At 44.5% G+C, this 20,737-nt stretch overlaps 1 protein-coding gene across 2 annotated transcripts in view; it reads left to right on the forward strand.

Annotated features, from left to right (window-relative positions):
* The first annotated feature begins 2,173 nt into the window (after window positions 1–2,173).
* Window positions 2,174–20,737, forward strand: part of LOC105466131 (sirtuin 1) — a 35,941-nt gene continuing 17,377 nt past the window's right edge. Inside the window, exons 1-4 of one of the 2 annotated variants that reach the window (XM_011715116.3) lie at window positions 2,174–2,658; window positions 5,273–5,389; window positions 6,743–6,984; window positions 10,558–10,710. In XM_011715116.3, the coding sequence (XP_011713418.1) occupies window positions 2,241–2,658; window positions 5,273–5,389; window positions 6,743–6,984; window positions 10,558–10,710 (930 nt within the window). In that variant the 5' untranslated portion in view covers window positions 2,174–2,240. Of the gene's footprint in view, window positions 2,659–5,272; window positions 5,390–6,742; window positions 6,985–10,557; window positions 10,711–20,737 lie in introns of those variants that run through there. The other variant, XM_024788031.2, reaches the window with a different exon arrangement.

Here is a 20,737-nt window from a genome sequence, read left to right on the forward strand (position 1 = left end):
ATGTGTAGGTTTGTTACATAGTTATAGGTGAGCCACAGTGATTTGCCGCACCAATCAACCCCTCATCTAAGTTTTATTTTTTTTGAGATGGAGTTTTGCTCTTATAGCCCAGGCTGGAGTGCAATGGCGCGATCTTGGCTCACCGCAACCTCTGCCTCCCGGGTTCAAGCGATTCTCCGGCCTCAGTCTCTTGAGTGGCTGGGATTACAGGCATGTGCCACCACGCCCGGCTAATTTTGTATTTTTAGTAGATGCGGGGTTTCTCCATGTTGGTCAGGCTGGTCTCAAACTTCCGACCTCAGGTGATCTGCCTGCCTCGGCCTCCCAAAGTGCTGGGATTACAGGCGTGAGCCACCGCATCCAGCTAGGTTTTCAGTCCCGCATGCATTAGCTATTTGTCCTAATGCTCTCCCTCCCCTTGTCCCCCACGCTCCCAAAGATGGGTTTAAGGCTTCTAGGACTAGAGATGATCACTTTCAGAAATGAATAGTGGTGACCAGATGAAATAAGACTTTTGGATGCAGATGGGACCTTAGTGATATATTTCCAACATTCTATTTTTAATTTTTTTAATTTTAAGGATGAAGAAACAGCTTTAAGTTGATTGCCTAAAGTCACGCAAGTAATTGATGCAGTATGGCCAGAACCCACGCTCGGCTTAAGGGACAGTGTACCATAAACTCATAGAGGTCCTTTAAACAGATAGAAAGGCTGTGCTCCAGGGAGATGCCATAACAAACACCGGCTCTAGATCTACCATGGGTTATATGGGTCCTTAGTTAAGGTTAGATATGGAGTCACAGTGTCCCAGAATTTCAGGGAGAGAGGAAAGTGGAAAGGCTTTCCACTAAGCCTTTTAAACTACTAGGTACCCCTGATTTTACATCTGGTTATCTCATTTAAATCTATGACCTTTTTTTTTTTTTTTTTTTTTTGAGACGGAGTGTCGCTCTGTCGCCCAGGCTGGAGTGCAGCGGCCCGATCTCAGCTCACTGCAAGCTCCGCTTCTCGGGTTTACGCCATCCTCCTGCCTCAGCCTCCCTAGTAGCTGGGACTACAGGCACCCGCCACCTCGCCCGGCTAGTTTTTTGTATTTTTTTTAGTAGAGACGGGGTTTCACCATGTTAGCCAGGATGGTCTCGATCTCCTGACCTCGTGATCCACCCGTCTCGGCCTCCCAAAGTGCTGGGATTTAAATTTTGGTTTAAATTTGGTTTAAATTTGGGATTTAAATTTGGTTTGAGCCACCGCGCCCGGCCAATCTATGACCTTTTAAAGTACTTCATTATTACAATTTAAGACATGAGAAAAATTAACTTTAGAAAAGGTTAGATAGCTCATGCTAGAAAGGAAGGACTCCAAATTTTAACCAAGAGCCGATGTCCACGGAGGCCAAGCCATTTTCTTCCCGAGCTCTCCTCATACCGACCCAACAAACCCATTCTGCACGTGAGAAAACTGAGGCCCAGAAGAGGGAATTCACACACGTTTGAAGCCAATCTGGGGCCAGAAAGTAGATCGGCTGATCTCCAAACCTCCAAGTCAAAGGTCTTCCCAGGATTTGACAATCTATACCACCCTACAAGTGATGGAGAGAGGGGAAAAAGCAACTGACTAAGGAGAGAAGCTAGGAGCAGAAAAAGGAGCTAAAGAGGAGCTGTCAGAACGGTGTGAGGAGGGTGGGAAGGGAGCCTTCTCCTTTTGCCTCTATTCCTACCCATTAACAAAACAGAACGACTATCCAGCGTATTTCAGGGAGCTAAGTCCTTAGCCAGCTTCAGCTGTGTTTCAACCCTTAGCTAAAGCTAGACAACGCTAAGGCAGGCCAGGTGTACACTTCACCTAGAAGTGGAAATTCCCAGGGCGGACCAAAACTTGAGCTGTTCAGGCGGTAGTGATTTGAGGTCGGTTTCAAAGAGAAGTTCAAAAAGCGGCCGAGGGGCGAATTTGGTTGCACTACACGCCCGCCACAAAGGCGCAGGGCCGCGGCCGCCGGGGCCGAGCGTGCTTCCAGCCCAGGCGGAGGGGTAGATGCAACAGCCTCCGCCCGTCACGTGACCCGTAGTGTTGTGGTCTGGCCCGCGTGGGTGGCGGGAGCGCCGAGGGGGCGGGGGCGGCGATGGGGCGGGTCACGTGACGGGGTTTAAATCTCCCGCAGCCGGAGCCGCGGGGGCGCCAGTGCCGCGCGTCGAGCGGGAGCAGAGGAGGCGAGGGAGGAGGGCCAGAGAGGCAGTTGGAAGATGGCGGACGAGGCGGCCCTCGCCCTTCAGCCCGGCGGCTCCCCCTCGGCGGCGGGGGCCGAGAGGGAGGCCGGGTCGCCCCCCGCCGGGGAGCCGCTCCGCAAGAGGCCGCGGAGAGATGGTCCTGGCCTCGAGCGGAGCCCGGGCGAGCCCGGTGGGGCAGCCCCAGAGCGTGAGGTGCCGGCGGCCGGGGGCTGCCCGGTTGCGGCGGCGGCGCTGTGGCGGGAGGCAGAGGCGGCGGCGGCGGGCGGGGAGCAAGAGGCCCAGGCGACTGCGGCGGCTGGGGAAGGAGACAATGGGCCGGGCCTGCAGGGCCCATCTCGGGAGCCACCGCTGGCCGACAGCTTCTACGACGAAGACGACGACGACGAGGGCGAGGAGGAGGAAGAGGCGGCGGCGGCGGCGATTGGGTACCGAGGTGCGCAGGGTGCGGGCGGCCGGAACTGCGCATCTCCTCCTCCCTTTCCCCGGGCTCCTACTGGTGTGAGGTTGAGGGCGGCCGGCGACTCGGGGCAGGCTCTGCGGCGTTCCCCTCCCCACCACGGCCCTCCGCTCAGCTGCGCTCCTCCGGGGCTGCCGTTCCTGCTGCGCGAGCTGCTGGTGGATTTGCTCTTTTCCTCCGTCCGTGACCCGCCTGGGCGGCCTTGCGCTTTGCGCAGTAGCCAGGTCGGGAGACTCTCGCAGTCACTTTAAAATAAGTTTCTCTCACCCTCTTACTCTTTTAGCATATTGGTTTTGTTAGAGCTTTTTTTTTTCTTTCCTTTTTCTTCTTTATTTTATTTTATTTTTCATTTGCTTTTCTTCACCCACCAACACACTTAAGTCTGCAACTTTTTGGCTGTCCCGTTGGTCGGCGTTTTCAATTGCTTTTTGTAAACTGACACCTGTGCAGTTTGCTGTTTTTTTTTTTTAAGGTCTATATTTTTATGCCTGAAGTTACAATTTTTAAAAGAGGAAAACTGTTTCTGTAGTCACAGCCTGCAAAATTTAAAGAACATGGCTGTTTCTGAAGATATTAAAATTCTGTAATGCAGTTAGGAATAGGCATGGGAGAGTGATAGTACTTTTAGAGCAGTTCATATTTTATTCTAATTTTGCTCTTGTACGGTAACGGTGTTTGGGCCAAGCATACCTTTTTGTACGTAGTAATGATACACACATTTAACACTTCTAGCATAATGAAGCAGATATGTTGCAATTGTCATGTTCTTCAAGGTTTTTTGTTTTTTGTTTTGTTTTGTTTTGTTTTGAGACAGAGTCTCTCTCTGTCGCTAGGCTGAAGTGCAGTGGCGCGATCTCGGCTCACCGCAACCTCCGCCTGTCCCGTTCAAGCTATTCTCCTGCTTCAGCCTCCCGAGTAGCTGGGACTACAGGCACCCGCCACCACGCCCAGCTAATTTTTGTATTTTTAGCAGAGACAGGATTTCACCATGTTGGCCAGGATAGTCTCGATTTCTTGACTTCGTGATTCGCCCGCATCGGCCTCCCAAAGTGCTGGGATTACCGGCGTGAGCCACCGTGCCCCGTCAGGTTTCATATTTTTGTTTCTCTCAAGGAGGAGTTTCTCTCCTTGATATGTGTTCGTATTTATCAATACTTGGGTCAGGCCGGGCGCGGTGGCTCTTTCGTGTAACCCCAGCACTTTGGGAGGCCAAAGCGGGAGGATTTCTTGAGCCTAGGAGTTTTAGACTAGCCTGGGCAACATAGCGAGACCTCCTCTCTACTAAAAATTGAAAAACCCGGACGTGGTGTCGCACAGCTGTAGTCCCAGCTACTGAGGTGGGAGGATTGCCCCCGAGTTTGAGGTTGCAGTGAGCTGTGATCGCGCCACTGCACTCCAGGGTGGGCGACAGAGTGAGACCTCGTCTCAAAAAAAAAGTAGTATATGCTTTTAGGGACTGGTTTAGTAAAGAGACCCTGATTTCAAGCAACACAGTTGAATATTAATTTATTATTTACCTAATAATAATAGTGTTATTGATACTGTTTAATAGAAGAAACTGCAGAGATACCTGTTTAGTATTATGTGAGAGTTTAACGTGCGCATTGCCAAGGTTATATTTGAATGACATTTTTGTGTAAATGCCCATTTATTACACGTTTCACTAATGCTGTTGTTTGTGATTGATACATTCTAGCTAGATTATTTTCTTTCTTTTTTTTTTTAAAGACGGGGTTTCGCTAAGCTGTAGTACAATGGCGCGATCTCAGCTCACCTCTCAGCCCACTGCAACCTCCGCCTCCCGGGTTCAAGCCATTCTAGTGCCGCAGCCTCCTCAGTAGTTGGGATTACAGGCATGAGCCACCATGCCTGGCTACTTTTTGTATTATTGGTAGAGACGGGGGTTTCTCCATATTGGTCAGGCTGGTCTTGAACTCCCGACCTCAGGTGATCCACCTGCCCTGGCCTCCCAGAGCTCTACAATTACAGGCATGAGTCACCGCGCCCGGCTATCTTTTTCTGTTTTTTTTTTTTGTTTTTTTTTTTTTTTTGAGACGGAGTCTCACTCTGTCGCCCAGGCTGGAGTGCAGTGGCCGAATCTCAGCTCACTCCAAGCTCCGCCTCCCAGGTTTACGCCATTCTCCTGCCTCAGCCTCCCGAGTAGCTGGGACTACAGGCACCCGCCACCTCGCCCGGCTAGTTTTTTGTATTTTTTAGTAGAGACGGGGTTTCACGGTGTTAGCCAGGATGGTCTCGATCTCCTGACCTCGTGATCCGCCCGTCTCGGCCTCCCAAAGTGCTGGGATTACAGGCTTGAGCCACCGCGCCCGGCCTCTTTTTCTGTTTGTTAAGTAGACTTAATTTATTTTTAGATTTTGGCTGAAACTGAGTCTGAGCAGAATTCCTAAAGATGAAGAAACTGTTCCAATGAACAGTGCAAGCTGACCCCATAGGCATTCTTTACACATGCAGTATAAATGTTAAATGCTGTACTCGATGAAAATGATTGCTCTATAACCGTTTATAGGTCTTCATACATTTTAGGTGCATATTGTTTTGGCAGCCTTGACTGACTTGGTTTCTTTTGCAGATAACCTTCTGTTCGGTGATGAAATTATCACTAATGGTTTTCATTCTTGTGAAAGTGATGAGGAGGATAGAGCCTCACATGCAAGCTCTAGTGACTGGACTCCAAGGCCACGGATAGGTATGGCTCAGAGCTGTTAACTTTAGAGAGTAAATGTATGTTTTTTGATAATTTTGTTTTGAGGCAGAGTTTCGCTCTTGTTGCCCAGGCTGGAGTGCAATGGCGCAGTCTCGGCTTACCGCACCCTCCGCCTTCCGTGTTCAAGCGATTCTCCTGCCTCAGCCTCTTGAGCAGCTGGGATTACAGGCATATACCGCTATGCCCGGCTAATTTTGTATTTTTAGTAGAGACGGGGTTTCACCATGTTGGTCAGGCTGGTCTTGAACTCCCGACCTCAGGTGATCCGCCCGCCTCAGCCTCCCAAAGTGCTGAGATTACAGGCATGAGCCACCTCTCCCAGCCTCATTTGTACCCTTTTTGTGTAGTGTTCTTCATCCAGTTAGAATATCTTCCTCCCTCACTTCATATTCCTTCTTTGTTTTTTTCACTTTATTTTACACTTACCACTTCTTGACAAGCTCTGTATCTTATTTTTTAAATTGTATTGTTTCCTGGTCTAGAATATAAGCTCGATGGGAGCAGGAATTTTTGACTGACTTGTATACTCCTGTCTTGTCAGTGCCTAAAAAAGTGCCTGGCACATAGTTTGTGCTCAGTAAATACTTAATAAATATGTGAATGAAACGGGAAAGTATTTCGATATAGAAAGCATTATCAGTTTTTTTATACCAAAGGTATAACGTAACCATCTTGAAAGTGGATCTTTTTATGTTCTCACTCTTACAAATGGCTTGACTATTTAAACAGTGAAGATCAGTTTCTCTTTGGTGTCTGATTTATTTATTAATTTTTTTTGGTTTTCTCAAGCTAGGGAGCTGGTTTGAGCAATTTCAGGGTAAAAGAAAATGATTAATTCTCAGAACATCAACATTGTATGTATTATCTTGGAAGATTGGTTAAGATCAAATTGAAAAATTACCGGAAAAAAATTAAGATGGCAGTTATGTATAGATTTTCATTTATTTTTCCTGTGTGGTTTTAATGATAAGTAATACAGGCTTTTAGGACTGGTAAGATCTTTTCTGTGTTGATTTGTAGAACCCTTTGGTAAATACTTTTGTTACTGTGTATTTCTAGGTATTAACCATAAGAACTTAATTCTAGTTGTTAATTAGACTCTTAAAATATATACTTATAGCTCAAGGGGGTCTTCCCAACTCTTGATTAGATCTTCCTAATCTCATTGGGATATAGCATTAATTTTGAGGGTGTACTGAGAATAGAATACCATTAAATTGCATTTTCTTACTTTGCAAAAAATCCTCACAGGTTACTAACTCATTACTTCAGAAAATAAATGAGATTTTTAGTTACTTGATAAGTTGACTTTAAGTCTTTTCCTCCTTATTGTAGGTCCATATACTTTTGTTCAGCAACATCTTATGATTGGCACAGATCCTCGAACAATTCTTAAAGATTTATTGCCGGAAACAATTCCTCCACCTGAGTTGGATGATATGACACTGTGGCAGATTGTTATTAATATCCTTTCAGAACCACCAAAAAGGAAAAAAAGAAAAGATATTAATACAATTGAAGATGCTGTGAAATTACTGCAAGAGTGCAAAAAAATTATAGTTCTAACTGGAGCTGGGGTATGTAAGACTAGTAAATGTGGGAAGTCGTATATGTATTTTCTCATGCCTTTTCCAAGTAGGAAGCATTTTTCTGGTTTAGAAAGATTTATCCTTACGTGATAATGGATGTTTGGAAACTGCCAAAAACTGAGTGCAGCAGCAGTTGCTAAATTAGTTCAGATTTTTAAAACCTCTCCAACAGCCTTAAAAAAATATTTGCTTCTGCTTATTTATAGCACACTGGGTAAATGGAGTTAAGGCAAGATTTTTACCTGCATTTTATTACAGCTCCTACAGGAGATGCAGGGAATTGAAACTGCTTTTGTTAAGGGATGTCAGAGTCTGATGGAGAAATTGGCTATTTGTTCGATCTTTATGAGAAACTGGAAACCTACTTGGTATTCACAAGTGAAAAACTTAACGTTGGGAAGATAACAGATTCCTGCCTTCCTTCCGTTTTAATTAAGATGATGTGATTGTGGCGACATGTTCTCTTTGATCTACGTTAGGGTTGCAGCTAATTAGTTACCTAAGGCTATTGCATAGTGTGTGTTTTATGCAGAGTATATTACATGTTAGCAGCCAGAGCAACTGCTGTAAAATTTTGTCCTGTTTTCTGCTGTTCCGAGTTGTGAAAGGGTGTTGCATAATCTTAGATGATCATCAGGAGAATGTTTTGCTCACAGATAACGATGTAGACAAGTTTGTTTAACTTGAATTGACCTTGACTCCAGGTCAAATTGGAGTCAACTCTGGTAAGATGATGAAACAATAACTTCTGGAATCGCTATCTGAAATGTCAGGATTTTTTTGTACGATTAGTGCATAAGTCTCAAAGAAATGAATAATTGAAATATTACACTTTTTTTTTTTTTTTGGATACAGCGTCTTGCTGTGTTGCCCTGGCTGGAGTGCAGTGGTGCCATCATGGCTCACTGCAACCTCAGCGTCTCCTGGCCTGTACAGTGTTTGTTTCCTTTTTTTTTTTTTTTTTTTTTTCAAGAGAGACAGAGTCTTGTTCTGTTGCCCAGGCTGGTGGAGTGCAGTGGCGCAGTCTTTTGGCTCACTGCAACCTCTGCCTCCCGGGTTCAAGCAGTTCTCTTGCCTCAGCCTCCCGAGTAACTGGGATTACAGGCACACGCCACCACACCCAGCTAATTTTTGTATTTTTAGTAGAGACAGGGTTTCGCCATATTGGCCAGGCTGGTCTCAAACTCCTGACCTCGTGATCTGCCCGCCTTGGCCTCCCAAAGCGCCAGGATTACAGGTGTGATCCACCGCGCCTGGCTATACATTGTTTTTTTAATGAAAATAGAAAATTGTAGTATTGAGGTAATAGAATCCTAACTAAAGGAGCAATTTCTTTGGAATTATTTTTCTTTTTTTTTTTTTTTTTTTTGAGACGGAGTCTCGCTCTGTCGCCCAGGCTGGAGTGCAGTGGCGCCATCTCGGCTCACTGCAAGCTCCGCCTCCCGGGTTCCCGCCATTCTCCTGCCTCAGCCTCCCGAGTAGCTGGGACTACAGGCGCCCACAACCGTGCCCGGCTAATTTTTTGTATTTTTAGTAGAGACGGGGTTTCACCGTGGTCTCGATCTCCTGACCTTGTGATCCGCCCGCCTCGGCCTCCCAAAGTGCTGGGATTACAGGCGTGAGCCACCGCGCCCGGCGGAATTATTTTTCTGTAATAGAAATTCTTGGCTGGTGGAGTGCCTCATGCATGTAATTCCAGCACTTTGGGAGGCTAAAGTGGGAGGATCACTTGAGCCCTGGAGTTCGAGATCACCCTGAGCAACATAGACCCTGTCTCTACAAAAAATTAGCCTGGTGTGCTCATGTGTACTTGTAGTCCCAGCTACTCAGAAGGCTGAGGTGGGAGGATTGCTTGAGCCGGAAAAGTTGAGGCCACAGTGAGCCATGATGGCACCACTGCACTCCAGCCTGGCATTAGAGCGAAAGTGTCTTAAAAAAAAAAAAGAACAAAAGGCCAGGCACGGTGGCTCACACCTGTAAGCCCAGTATTTTGGGAGGCCGAGGTGGGCAGATCACAAGGTCAGGAGATTGAGACCATCCTGGCTAACACGGTGAAACCCCGTCTTTACTAAAAATACAAAAAATTATCCCTGCGTGGTGGCGGGCGCCTGTAGTCCCAGCAGCTCGGGAGGCTGAGGCAGGAGAATGGTGTGAACCTGGGAGGTGTAGCTTGCAGTGAGCTGAGATCATGCCACTGCACTCCAGACTGGACAATAGAGCAAGACTCCATCTCAAAAAAAAAAAAAATTCTTCCCTACTTTCTCCTTAAAATAATTTACTGAAATGGTTTATTTTCTTCTCAAATTGTATTTGCTTTAATTTGTTGGCTAAATGCTTAAAAGGCTTAAAATTAGCCTGACTTAAAAATTCCTTATTTGTGTTAAAGATGGAATATGAGGTGTATTTAATTCTACTCAGTTATTTGGGAGTTTTATTTCTGAAATAAGGGTAGGGTTGTGGCCGGGCACGGTGGCTCAAGCCTGTAATCCCAGCACTTTGGGAGGCTGAGACGGGCGGATCACGAGGTCAGGAGATCGAGACCATCCTGGCTAACACGGTGAAACCCCGTCTCTACTAAAAACTACAAAAAACTAGCCGGGCGCGGTGGCGGGCGCCTGTAGTCCCAACTACTCAGGAGGCTGAGGCAGCAGAATGGTGTGAACCCGGGAGGCGGAGCTTGCAGTGAGCTGAGATCCGGCCATTGCACTCCAGCCTGGGCGGCAGAGCGAGACTCCGTCTCGGAAAAGAAAAAAAAAAAAAAAAAAGGGGTAGGGTTGTATTTTTATTATTTATTTATTTATTTATTTTTTTTTTAAATTTTTATTTATTTTTTTTTTTGAGACGGAGTCTTGCTCTGTAGCCCGGGCTGGAGTACAGTGGCCGGATCTCAGCTCACTGCAAGCTCCGCCTCTCGGGTTTATGCCATTCTCCTGCCTCAGCCTCCGGAGTAGCTGGGACTACAGGCGCCCGCCACCTCGCCCGGCTAGTTTTTTGTATTTTTAGTAGAGACGGGGTTTCACGGTGTTAGCCAGGATGGTCTCGATCTCCTGACCTCGTGATCCGCCCGTCTCGGCCTCCCAAAGTGCTGGGATTACAGGCTTGAGCCACCGCGCCCGGCTATTTATTTATTTATTTATTTTTTGAGACAGAGTTTCACTCTTTTTGCCCAGGCTGGAGTGCAATGGCGCGATCTCGGCTCACCGCAACCTCCGCCTCCCGGGTTCAAGCGATTCTCCTGCCTCAGCCTCCCGAGTAGCTGGGATTACAGGCATGTGCCACCACCCCGGCTAATTTTGTATTTTTAGTAGAGACGGGGGTTTCTCCATGTTGGTCAGGCTGGTCTTGAACTCCCGACCTCAGGTGATCCACCTGCCTCGGTCTCCCAAAGTGCTGGGATTACAAGCGTGAAGCCACCGCGCCCGGCATATTTTTATTTCTTAAAAGACGTTTCATTCTAAAATTTTCTTTCTCAACTCTTAGCTAATTATATGGTAAGAGAGCTAGCTAGTTCCTGTAAAGGTAGAAGATTTAATTTTACAAATTATGCCATGCACATTTTAGGTGTCTGTTTCATGTGGAATACCTGACTTCAGGTCAAGGGATGGTATTTATGCTCGCCTTGCTGTAGACTTCCCAGATCTTCCAGATCCTCAAGCGATGTTTGATATTGAATATTTCAGAAAAGATCCAAGACCATTCTTCAAGTTTGCAAAGGTACTATGAACTCTTCTGGTTGTTTCTTTGGCTTTCTCTCATGAAAATGTATTTTGTTCATATATAGCCACCTTAAGGTTATCGTTCATTGTTTAGTAAAGTGGATGCTGCTACTGTGGCGGAGGAACATCACTCATTATGGCCAGAATTCCCTTATTCCTAGAGAAGGACTATCATCTACTTCATTTTAGAGTGAGCTTATTTTCAAAGAGACAGTTTCATATTTTTAAAATTTGCCCTTCAGCAATGGTCATTATTCTGCCTGGGCTTTTTAAAGAGGTTTGTACACCATATAAAAGTAACATAACTTGTGATGTTTAATATTTTATTAGAGATTGTAAAGGCGTTATAACATTACTTTGGTGTTCTGTAGTCAAATTTTAACAAGGATGTGCCTGAAAAATCATTTCTAATTAGAGAATGGGAAGATTCTTGGGTTGCATTTTTGTCAGCAAATTGCAGAGGAGCCTTATTCTGTATAGTTGCACTGTCCAGTTCAGAAGCCACTAGCCACATGTGGCTGTTGAGTACTTGAAATATATTTACATGTGCAATAAGTGTAAAAGATATATCAGATTTTAGAGATCCAGTATGGAAAATACAAAGTATTTCATTAGTTTTATTTATCAAATGTTAAATATTGGTTTTTATATGGAAAAAATACTTTTTAAAATTAATTTTGAATTCTTACTTTTGAAGTACTTTTGATACTGGGTTAAATAAAATGTATTTTGGGCTGTGCATGTTGCATCATGCCTGTAATTTCAGCACTTTGGGAGGCCAAGGTAGGAGGATCAGTTGAGCCCAGGAGTTTGAGACCAGCCTGAGCAACATAATGAGACTCCGTCTCTACAAAATAAATAATAAAATTTGCTGAGCATGGTGGTGTGCACCTGTAGACCTAGCCACTCAGGAGTCTGAGGTGGGAAGATCCCTTAAGCTCAGGAGCTCAAGACTCAAAGTGAACGATGATCTGCTACTGCATTCCACCCTGGGCAACAGAGCAAGAGTGTTTCAAAAATATATGTATATTTTTTGAAGTTTTTACTTTTTCTCTTTTTTTTTTTTTGAGATGGAGTCTTGCTCTGTTGCCCAGGCTGGAGTGCAATGGCATGATCTTGGCTCATCACAACCTTTGCCCCCCAGGTTCAAGTGATTCTCCTGCCTCAGCCTCCCGAGTAGCTGGGATATTACTGGTGCCTGCCACCATGCCCAGCTAATTTCTGTATTTTTAGTAGAGACAGGGTTTCACCAAGTTGGCCAGGATGGTCTTGAACCCCTGACTTCCAGTGATCCACCTGCCTCTGCCTCCCAAAGCGCTAGGATTACAGGCGTGAGCCACCGTGCCTGGCCAAAGTTTTCACTGTAATGTAGTTACTAAAAGAAACAAAGTTATATGTATGTCTCACATTATATACCTGTTGTACAGCTTTGCTTTAGCGTATAAAGTTTAATAATGCATTATACCATTCTCAAGAGATTTAGTCATTAGAAAACTTTTCTTTCCTGTATTTTAGTCTTTTGGAAAGAAATTACAAAATTTGTTATTGTTAAACTTGGAGGAGGTACATATACTTGAAAGAGTCATTTTATTTTATGTAAGTACCGGGATACATGTGCAGAATACGCAGGTTTGTTACATAGGTGTACATGTGCCATGGTGGTTTGCTGCATCTGTCAACCTGTCATCTAGGTTTTAAGCCCCACATGCATTAGATATTTGTCCTAATGCTCTTCCACCCCTTGCCCCCACCTCCTGACAGGCCCCAGTGTGTGGTGTTCCCCACCCTGTGTCCATGTGTTCTCATTGTTCAATTTTCACTTATGAGTGAGGACATGCTGTGTTTGGTTTTCTGTTCCTTGTGTTAGTTTGCTGAGGAGGATGGCTTCCAGCGAGAGAATCGTGTATTACTGGCTTTTTTCCCCCTTAATTGTTAGAAAATGTGAATAGGGACGACTTTAATGAATCCAGAAGTTAATGAACCTAGTTGTTTTTTTTTTTGAGATGGAGTCTCGCTCTGTTGCCCAGGCTGAAGTGCGGTGGCGTGATCTCCGCTCACCACACAACCTCCACCTCCCGAGTTCAAGCGATTCTCCTGCCTCAGCCTCCCGAGTTGTTGGGACTACAGGCGCATGCTGCCATGCCAGGCCAATTTTTGTATTTTTGGTAGAGATGGGGTTTCACTATGTTGGCCAGGTTGGTCTCGAACTTCTGACCTTGTGATCCGCCCATCTCAGCGTCCCAAAGTGCTGGGATTACAGGTGCCAGGCACCGTGCCCGGCCAGTGAACCTAAATTTTAGCTAAACAGTGGCCTCATCTGCTTTCCGACCATGTGGTGTATTTACCTGACTACAAGAGAAGCTCTGCTAATTCAGGATAAATTGTGTTACTTAAATTGGTGACTGTCTTTAAAGAAAAGTAAGTTTTTGGATGCAGTGGCTCACGCCTATAATCCCAGTGCTTTGGGAAGCTGAGATAGGAAGATCTCTTGAACTCAGGAGTTTGAGACCAGCCTGGGCAACATAGTGAGACCCCGTCACTACACCCCCCCGCCCCATGTAATTTTTGTTTTATCCAGGTTGTGGTACATTAAATGGGCATTAGTGTGAAGTGGGAAAATTATATTATAAATTCTTGAATATGATTACTAAACTGAATTTGAAAAGTTTTCAGGCTATCGAGAATTTTTAATTTAAAACTTTCAATTTGAACTTTTTACTTCATATATCCGTAATAACGATGGTCATCTATATCTAGCTTTTAGAGCAGACAACTGGTTCATACCTGGATTGAATAAATAAAGTTATTTTTTGTTAATTATGGATTAGTGAAGATTTACTGTTTTAACCTACTCTTGCTAGTGGCACTGCCGCATGGTTTTGAAGACCGGTGAAATATGACTTAAAGGTTTCTTGAATTGGAGCTAGGACACTGGCATTATAAAATCTCCATGTAGCACAGACATTGACACTATCAGAAGATCAGCAAGTAACTAGAACTTACTTTGATCTTAAATCTAACTACAAAAACTTGATTCACTAGTTATGGAGAATACATTTTTTATTGTTAAACTGAAAAAAGATTCAATCACTTATAAGATGTAACCTCTTCTAATCCTGTTTATATACATTTATTTATTATTATTATTTTTTGAGATGGAGTCTTACTCTGTTGCCAGGCTGTAGTGCAGTGGCGCGATCTTGGCTCCCTGCAACCTCCACCTCCCGGTTTCAAGCAATTCTCTTGCCTCAGCCTCCCAAGTAGCTGGGACTACAGGCACGTGCCACCATGATCAGTATTTTTAGTAGAGATGGGTTTAACCATGTTGGCAAGGATGGGTCTCGTGACCTCGTGATCGGCCTGTTTCAGCCTCCCAGTGTGTTGGGATTATAGGTGTGAGCCACCACGTCCAGCTGATTAATTTTGCTTTTCTGAGTTTTCATTTATGGTAATGGTTAAAGCAGCTAGCGTTTACAATTATTATTCACATGTAATTCTTTGTCTATCTTTTAATTCTCACACTGGTAACTGACTAAAAAAAAGAAAGCTTCTAGGCCAGGCACAGTGGCCCACACCTGTAATCCCAGCACTTGAAAGGCCGAGGTGGGTGGATCACCTCAGGTCAGGAGTTCAAGACCAGCCTGGCCAACACAGCAAAACCCTGTCTCTAATAAAAAATACAAAAATCAGCCAGGCGTGGTGGCAGGCGCCTGTCATCCCAGCTACACGGGAGGCTGAGATGGGGAGAATTGCTTGAACCCAGGAGGCAGAGGTTGCAGTGAACCAATATTGTTTAAGGAGAAATAAGTAAGGACCAAGAGTGTGGGGGATAGTACCCTGAAACAGAGGATGGGGAGGGTATGTAAATATTATCAATATTTTACTGAATTTGTAAATATTACAAGAACAGAATACTTATAGGATAACCTAAGCTTTTTTGTGAGTCAGTGTACTAGGCAGAAAGTTCACTAAAATGGTTTTTGATTTTTGATACTTATGAGAAAACATTAAAAATGAAGCCATGAAAAGAGAAAATATTGGTGAAATTTAGATACTTCGGAAGGAAAGAGAATTTCTATACCATCTATTATATCATTGATTGTGATTATTGAGAATGAACTTAAATTTTTTTTTGGGAGGGAGACAGAGTTTTGCTCTTGTCACCCAGGCTGGAGTGCAGTGGTGGGATCTCGGCTCACTGCAACCTTCGTGTCTGGAGTTCAAGCAATTCTGCCTCAGCCTACTGAGTAGCTGGGATTGCAGGTGCCCACCACCACGCCCAGCTAATTTTTGTTATTTTAGTAGAGATGGGGTTTCACCATGTTGGTCAGGCTGGTCTTAAACCTCTGACCTCAGGTGATCCTCCTGCCTAGGCCAAAGTGCTGAGATTACAGGCGTGAGCCCCCCCCATGCCCAGCCCTTAAATTTCATTTAGACTGGAAATTTCAAGTAATGGAGAGGTGTGTTAAAGAAGTTATTGCTCTGTTACAGCAGTTTCTTAAATTTGGCACTATTGACATTTTGGGCTGGATTTTTTTTTTTTTTCCCCCTGAGACAGTTTTACTCTGTCAAGCCATCACAGCTCATTGCAGCCTTGAACTCCTGGGCTCCTGCTTGAGCCTCCTGAGTAGCTGAGACCGTAGGCACGTACTGCATACCTAGCTAAATGTTTTTTTTGACTTTTTTTTTTTTTTTTTTTTTTTTGGGTAGAGTCAGGTTTTCACTATGTTGTCCAGGCTGGTCTTGAAATCCTGGGTTCAAGCGATCCTCCTGCTTAGCCTTACAAAGTGTTGGGATTATAGGCATAAGCCACTGCACCCGGCCTTGGGCTGATATTTATTTGCTGTGGGGAACTTTCCTGTGCGTTGTAGGATGTTTGTCAATATCCCTGACCGGCCAGGTGCAGCGGCTCACACCTGTAATCTCAGCACTTTGGGAGGCTGAGGTGGGCAGATCACTTGAGGCTGGAAGTTCAGAAGAGACCAGCCTGGCCAACATGGTGAAACCCTGTCTCTACTGAAGATACAAAAATTAGCCAGGTGTGGTGGTGCATACTGAGGCATGAGAATCACTTGAACTCAGGAGGCTGAGTTTGCTGTGAGCCAAGATTGCGCCACTGTACTCCAGCCTGGGTGACAGAGCAAGAATTTGTCTCAAAAAAACAAAACAAAACAAAAATCCCTGGCCTCCACCTACGAAATGCCATTTGTATCCCCACCCCAAGTCCTGATGATAAAAAATGTCTTCAAAATGTTCCTTGTGAATTACTCATTGAGGCTAATTGAGGTGGCTCACGACTTTAATCCCAGCCCTTTGGAAGGCCGAGGCTGGCAGATCACTTAAGCCCAGGTGACCAGCCTGGTCAACGTGGCAAAACCCTGTCTCTACTAAGAAAAAATAGCCAGATGTGGTGGTGCACACCTGTAATCTCAGCTACTCAGGAGGCTGAGGCAGGAGAATCACTTGAACCTGGGAGGTGGAGGTTGCAGGATTCTTTCACACAAAGACAGTTAAGGCCAGTTTTAAAGCTATGGGGCTTTAAATTTAAGTTAAATACATTTCTGAACTATATTTTTTTTGTTTGTTTTTTGGAGATGGAGTTTTGCTCTTGTTGCTCAGGCTGGAGTGCGATGGTGCAATCTCAGCTCACTGCAACCTCCGCCTCTCAGGTTCAAGTGATTCTCCTGCCTCAGCCTCTTGAGTAGCCTTGATTATGGGAGCTTGGCTTACTACAACCTCTGCTTCCCAGGTTCAAGCAGTTCTCCTGCCTCAGCCTCCTGAGTAGCTGGGATTACAGGTGCTCACCACCATGCCTAGCTAATTTTGTATTTTTAGTAGAGATGGGGCTTAAGTGATATTCACCATATTGGCCAGGCTGGTCTTGAACTCCTGACCTTGTGATCCACCCATCTCTGCCTCCCAGAGTGCTGGTATTACAGGCATGAGCCACTGTGCCCAGCCATTTTTTTAAATTTTTAGCAGAGGTGGGGTTTCATCATGTTGGCCAGGCTGGTCTCGAACTCCTGACCTCAGGTGATCCACCCACCTTGGCCTCCTAAAGTTCTGGGATTACAGGCATGAGCCACCTCGCCCTGCCTGAACTGTGTTCTTATCCTTCTGCATAATGACTTAAATTGATAATAAGTTGTGGTCATGGTTCTCAGAAACCTAAAATAATTCACTGATGCTAATAAAAATGAGTGGTTGTATTTAGAGTCAAGGTGAAACTGAATTAGGATGTATAAAATAATTTTTTTTAAATAAAAAGGACTGTGTTCATTGGGGCGTGGTGGCTCACGCCTGTAATTCCAGCACTTTGGGAGGTCACAGTGGGCGGATCACAAGGTCAAAAGTTTGAGACCAGCCTGACCAATATGGTGAAACCACATCTCTACTAAAAATACAAAAATTAGATGGACGTGGTGGCGCGCGCTGTAATCCCAGCTACTCAGGAGGCTGAGGCAGGAGAATGGCGTGAACCCAGGAGGCGGAGCTTGTAGTGAGCTGAGATCTGGCCACTGCACTCCAGCCTGGGCTACAGAGCAAGACTCCGTCTCAAAAAAAAAAAAAAAATCAACGTCAGTAAAAAGAAAATAGATGGTAGCCACCGTGCCATTCATCTGAAGATAATGTTTTAATACGTGTATATGGATTATATATGTATACATTTATAGTATTGTAGCTGGATTTATGTTACCTTTTTAGTGTAAAATTTGGCTCTTGCTGGGCCCGGTGGCTTGCAATTGTAGTCCCAGCACAGCAACTCAAGAGGGTAGGGTGGGAAGATTGCTTGAACCAAAGAGTTTGAGGCTGCAGTGAGCTGTGATCTCACCTCTGCACACCAGCCTGAGTGACAGAGCAAGACCCATCCCTGAAAAGAAAAAAGTTGGCTGTTTTACTTTGCTTTCGATTTGTAGTATTTTCTACTTAATATAATAAACTTACTTTCTGTGAGGTACTTGAATACTTTTTTTTTTTTTTTTTTTTTTTTTGAGACGGAGTCTCTCGCTCTGTCACCCAGGCTGGAGTGCAGTGGCGCGATCTCGGCTTACTGCAAGCTCCGCCTCCCGGGTTCCCGCCATTCTACTGCCTCAGCCTCCCGAGTAGCTGGGACTACAGGCGCCTGCCACCACGCCGGGCTAATTTTTTTAATTTGTATTTTTTAGTAGAGATGGGGTTTCACCGTGGTCTCGATCTCCTGACCTCGTAATCCGCCCGTCTCGGCCTCCCAAAGTGCTGGGATTGAATACTTTTTAATGGTTGTTTATGAAGTGGTGAATTGTAATTCTGTATTTGTACATTTGGATGTACAAATAGTGTTGCTACAGCTGTCTTCTTTTGGTATGTTTCCAGTGTTCTTAGGATAAATTCCTGAAAGTGAATTTCAGTTGAACTTCAGAGAAACATATCAAAGTTCTTCTTTAAGCCTTTAAGTCTCCTGATATGTTTTGTCGTATTGCAGCTTGGAAAGGTTGAAATAAAATCTTCCATTAGGGCTGCGTGCGGTGGCTCACACCTGTAATCCCAGCACTTTGCGATTTAGCTGATTTGGCTAATTTATCATGCTGCTGCCACCTGTACCCACCCAAAATCCATAAAAACCCCAGAATACGTTCTTAGCATTAAAATACATATATATATATATAATTTTTTTTTTTTTTTTTTGAGACAGGGCCTGGCTCTGATACCCAGACTGGAGTGCAGTATCTTTCAAAAATCTTGTCTCTGTATGTAGTTTGATCCTTCAGTCTTTCCTGCCCCTCATATCTGTCCTCAATGGTTACTATGGTGAAACTCTGGGGTATCATTCAGGGGGAAAAAAAATTTGTGTTGGGGTGGAGGAGGGATGGCAGCATAAGTTTTTAATACTTGATAAATGATTACCAACAGAATCAAAAATACCTTTTCTGTCTTGCTTTTTTCACCGTATAATATTCTTGAGAATAATTTCATAACAGCACTTAACAGATAGACCTTATTTTTCAAAGAACGCTGCATAGCATTCTATTTTAAAGTCGTTTCACAGTATATTAGTCTCCTATTGATAGGTATCTTACGTTTTTGTCTTTTTGATCTAGGGTTGTTTTTAAGGCAGTTTGAAAACTATAGTAAGTAAAGCAGGCCGGGTGCAGTGACTCACACCTGTAAACCCAGCACTTTGGGAGGCCGAGGCGGGTGGATCACTTGAGGTAGGAGTTCGAGACCAGCCTGGCAAACACGGTGAAACCCCGTCTCTACTAAAAATACAAAAAATTAGCTGGCCATGGTGGCATGCGCCTGTAGTCCCAGCTGGTCGGAAGGCTGAGGTAGGAGAATCGCTCAAACTCAGGAGGCGGAGGTTGCAGCGAGCCAGTATTACACCACTGCACTCCAGCCTGGGCGACGGAGTGAGACCCCATCTCAAAAATAAATACAATTTTAAATAAAATTATAAAAATAAAGCTGCACCCAGCTTTATTTATGTGTTTTTGAGACGGAGTCTCACTGTGTCAGGTTAGAGTGCAGTGACGTCATCTTGGCTCACTGCAGCCTCTGCCTCCCGGGTTCAAGCAATTCTCCTGCTTCAACCTCCCAAGTTCCTGAGATTATAGGCATGCGCCACCATGCCCAGCTAATTTTTTGTATTTTTCGTATAAATGGGGTTTCACTATGTTGGCCAGGCTGGTCTCGAACTCCTAACCTCAGGTGATATGCCTGCCTTGACCTCCCAAAGTGCTGGGATTACAGGCGTGAGTCACCGCGCCTGACTCAGCATCTTATTTTTTGAGACAGGGTCTCCCTCTGTTATCCAAGCTGGAGTGTAGTGGTGTGATCTTATAGCTCACTGCAGCCTCCAGCTCTTGGGCTCAAATGATTCTCCTGCCTCAGCCTCCCAAGTAGCTAGTACTATAGGTGTGCACCACCATGCCTGGCTGTTTCTTTGGTTTTTTTTGTATGGACAGTCTCACTCTGTTGCCCAGGCTGGTCTTAAATTCCTGAGCTCAAGTGATTATCCTGCCTCAGCTACTCAAAGTGCTGGGATTGTAGGCATTAAACCACCACGTTAGGCCTGTTCTGTTTTTATTAATGTGGATGACTGGTGGTTACTACTGGCCATTTGTATATCCCTGAATTACCTCTTTGTTCTTAGCCATTTTCCCCATTTGGGTGCTTTTTCATACTGACTTCTGGGAATATTATGTTCTTTTTCTTTTGATTTACCTTAAAAATTTTATTTTTATGGATACATAATAGTTGTACATGTACATTATATATTCTCGAAGAGTTAGGCTTACCGGGGTTCCAGCCTTTAGTAATCCCATGAAGGTGAGCAAACTGAAACATACTTACTAGTTTTAGTCATTTGGTTTGTAATACATAATAGAAATGGTGCTTATCCTAAAAGAAAAATAGAAAACTTGAGGATGAGGGATCACAAATTGAAAAGGCAGTAAATATTGCATAGAGGGTTAAGTGCTGGGGTTTTCGGGTTTTCTTTTTCTTTCCTTTTTTTTTTTTTGACATAGGGTCTTGCTCTGACACCCAGGCTGGACTGCAACCTCTGTTCCCTGGCTTCAGGTGATCCTCTCACCTCCTGAGTAGCTGTGACCACAAGTGTGCACCACCATGCCCAGCTATTTTTTTTGTATTTTTGATAGAGATGGGATCTTGCCTGTTGCTCAGTGCAGTGCTGGATTTTCGTATCCAAACAGGGCTCTGCTACGTATTTGCTCTTGTGACCAAAATGGCAAGTTATGTTTGTTTTGTGTTTTTTCATCTGCATCGGGGTATACGTCTACAGCTGGGTCAGCAAACTTTCTGTAGTAAGGTAGGGCCTGGTAGTAAATGTAGTCTGCTTTGCGGACTGCATAGGGTCTCTGTCATATGTTCTTTATTTTCTTTACAGCCTTGAACACATTTTTTTAAACCCAGTTCTCAGCCTTGTCTGTAGCGTAATAAAGAGGAAATTAAAAGTGCTTATGTTATACGTGGTACATACTAAAATTTATTAAGTGGTGACTGGCAGTTTGACATTCTCTTGTGTT

Source organism: Macaca nemestrina, chromosome 9 (assembly GCF_043159975.1).
Source record: "Macaca nemestrina isolate mMacNem1 chromosome 9, mMacNem.hap1, whole genome shotgun sequence".
Taxonomy (NCBI): Eukaryota; Metazoa; Chordata; class Mammalia; order Primates; family Cercopithecidae; genus Macaca; species Macaca nemestrina.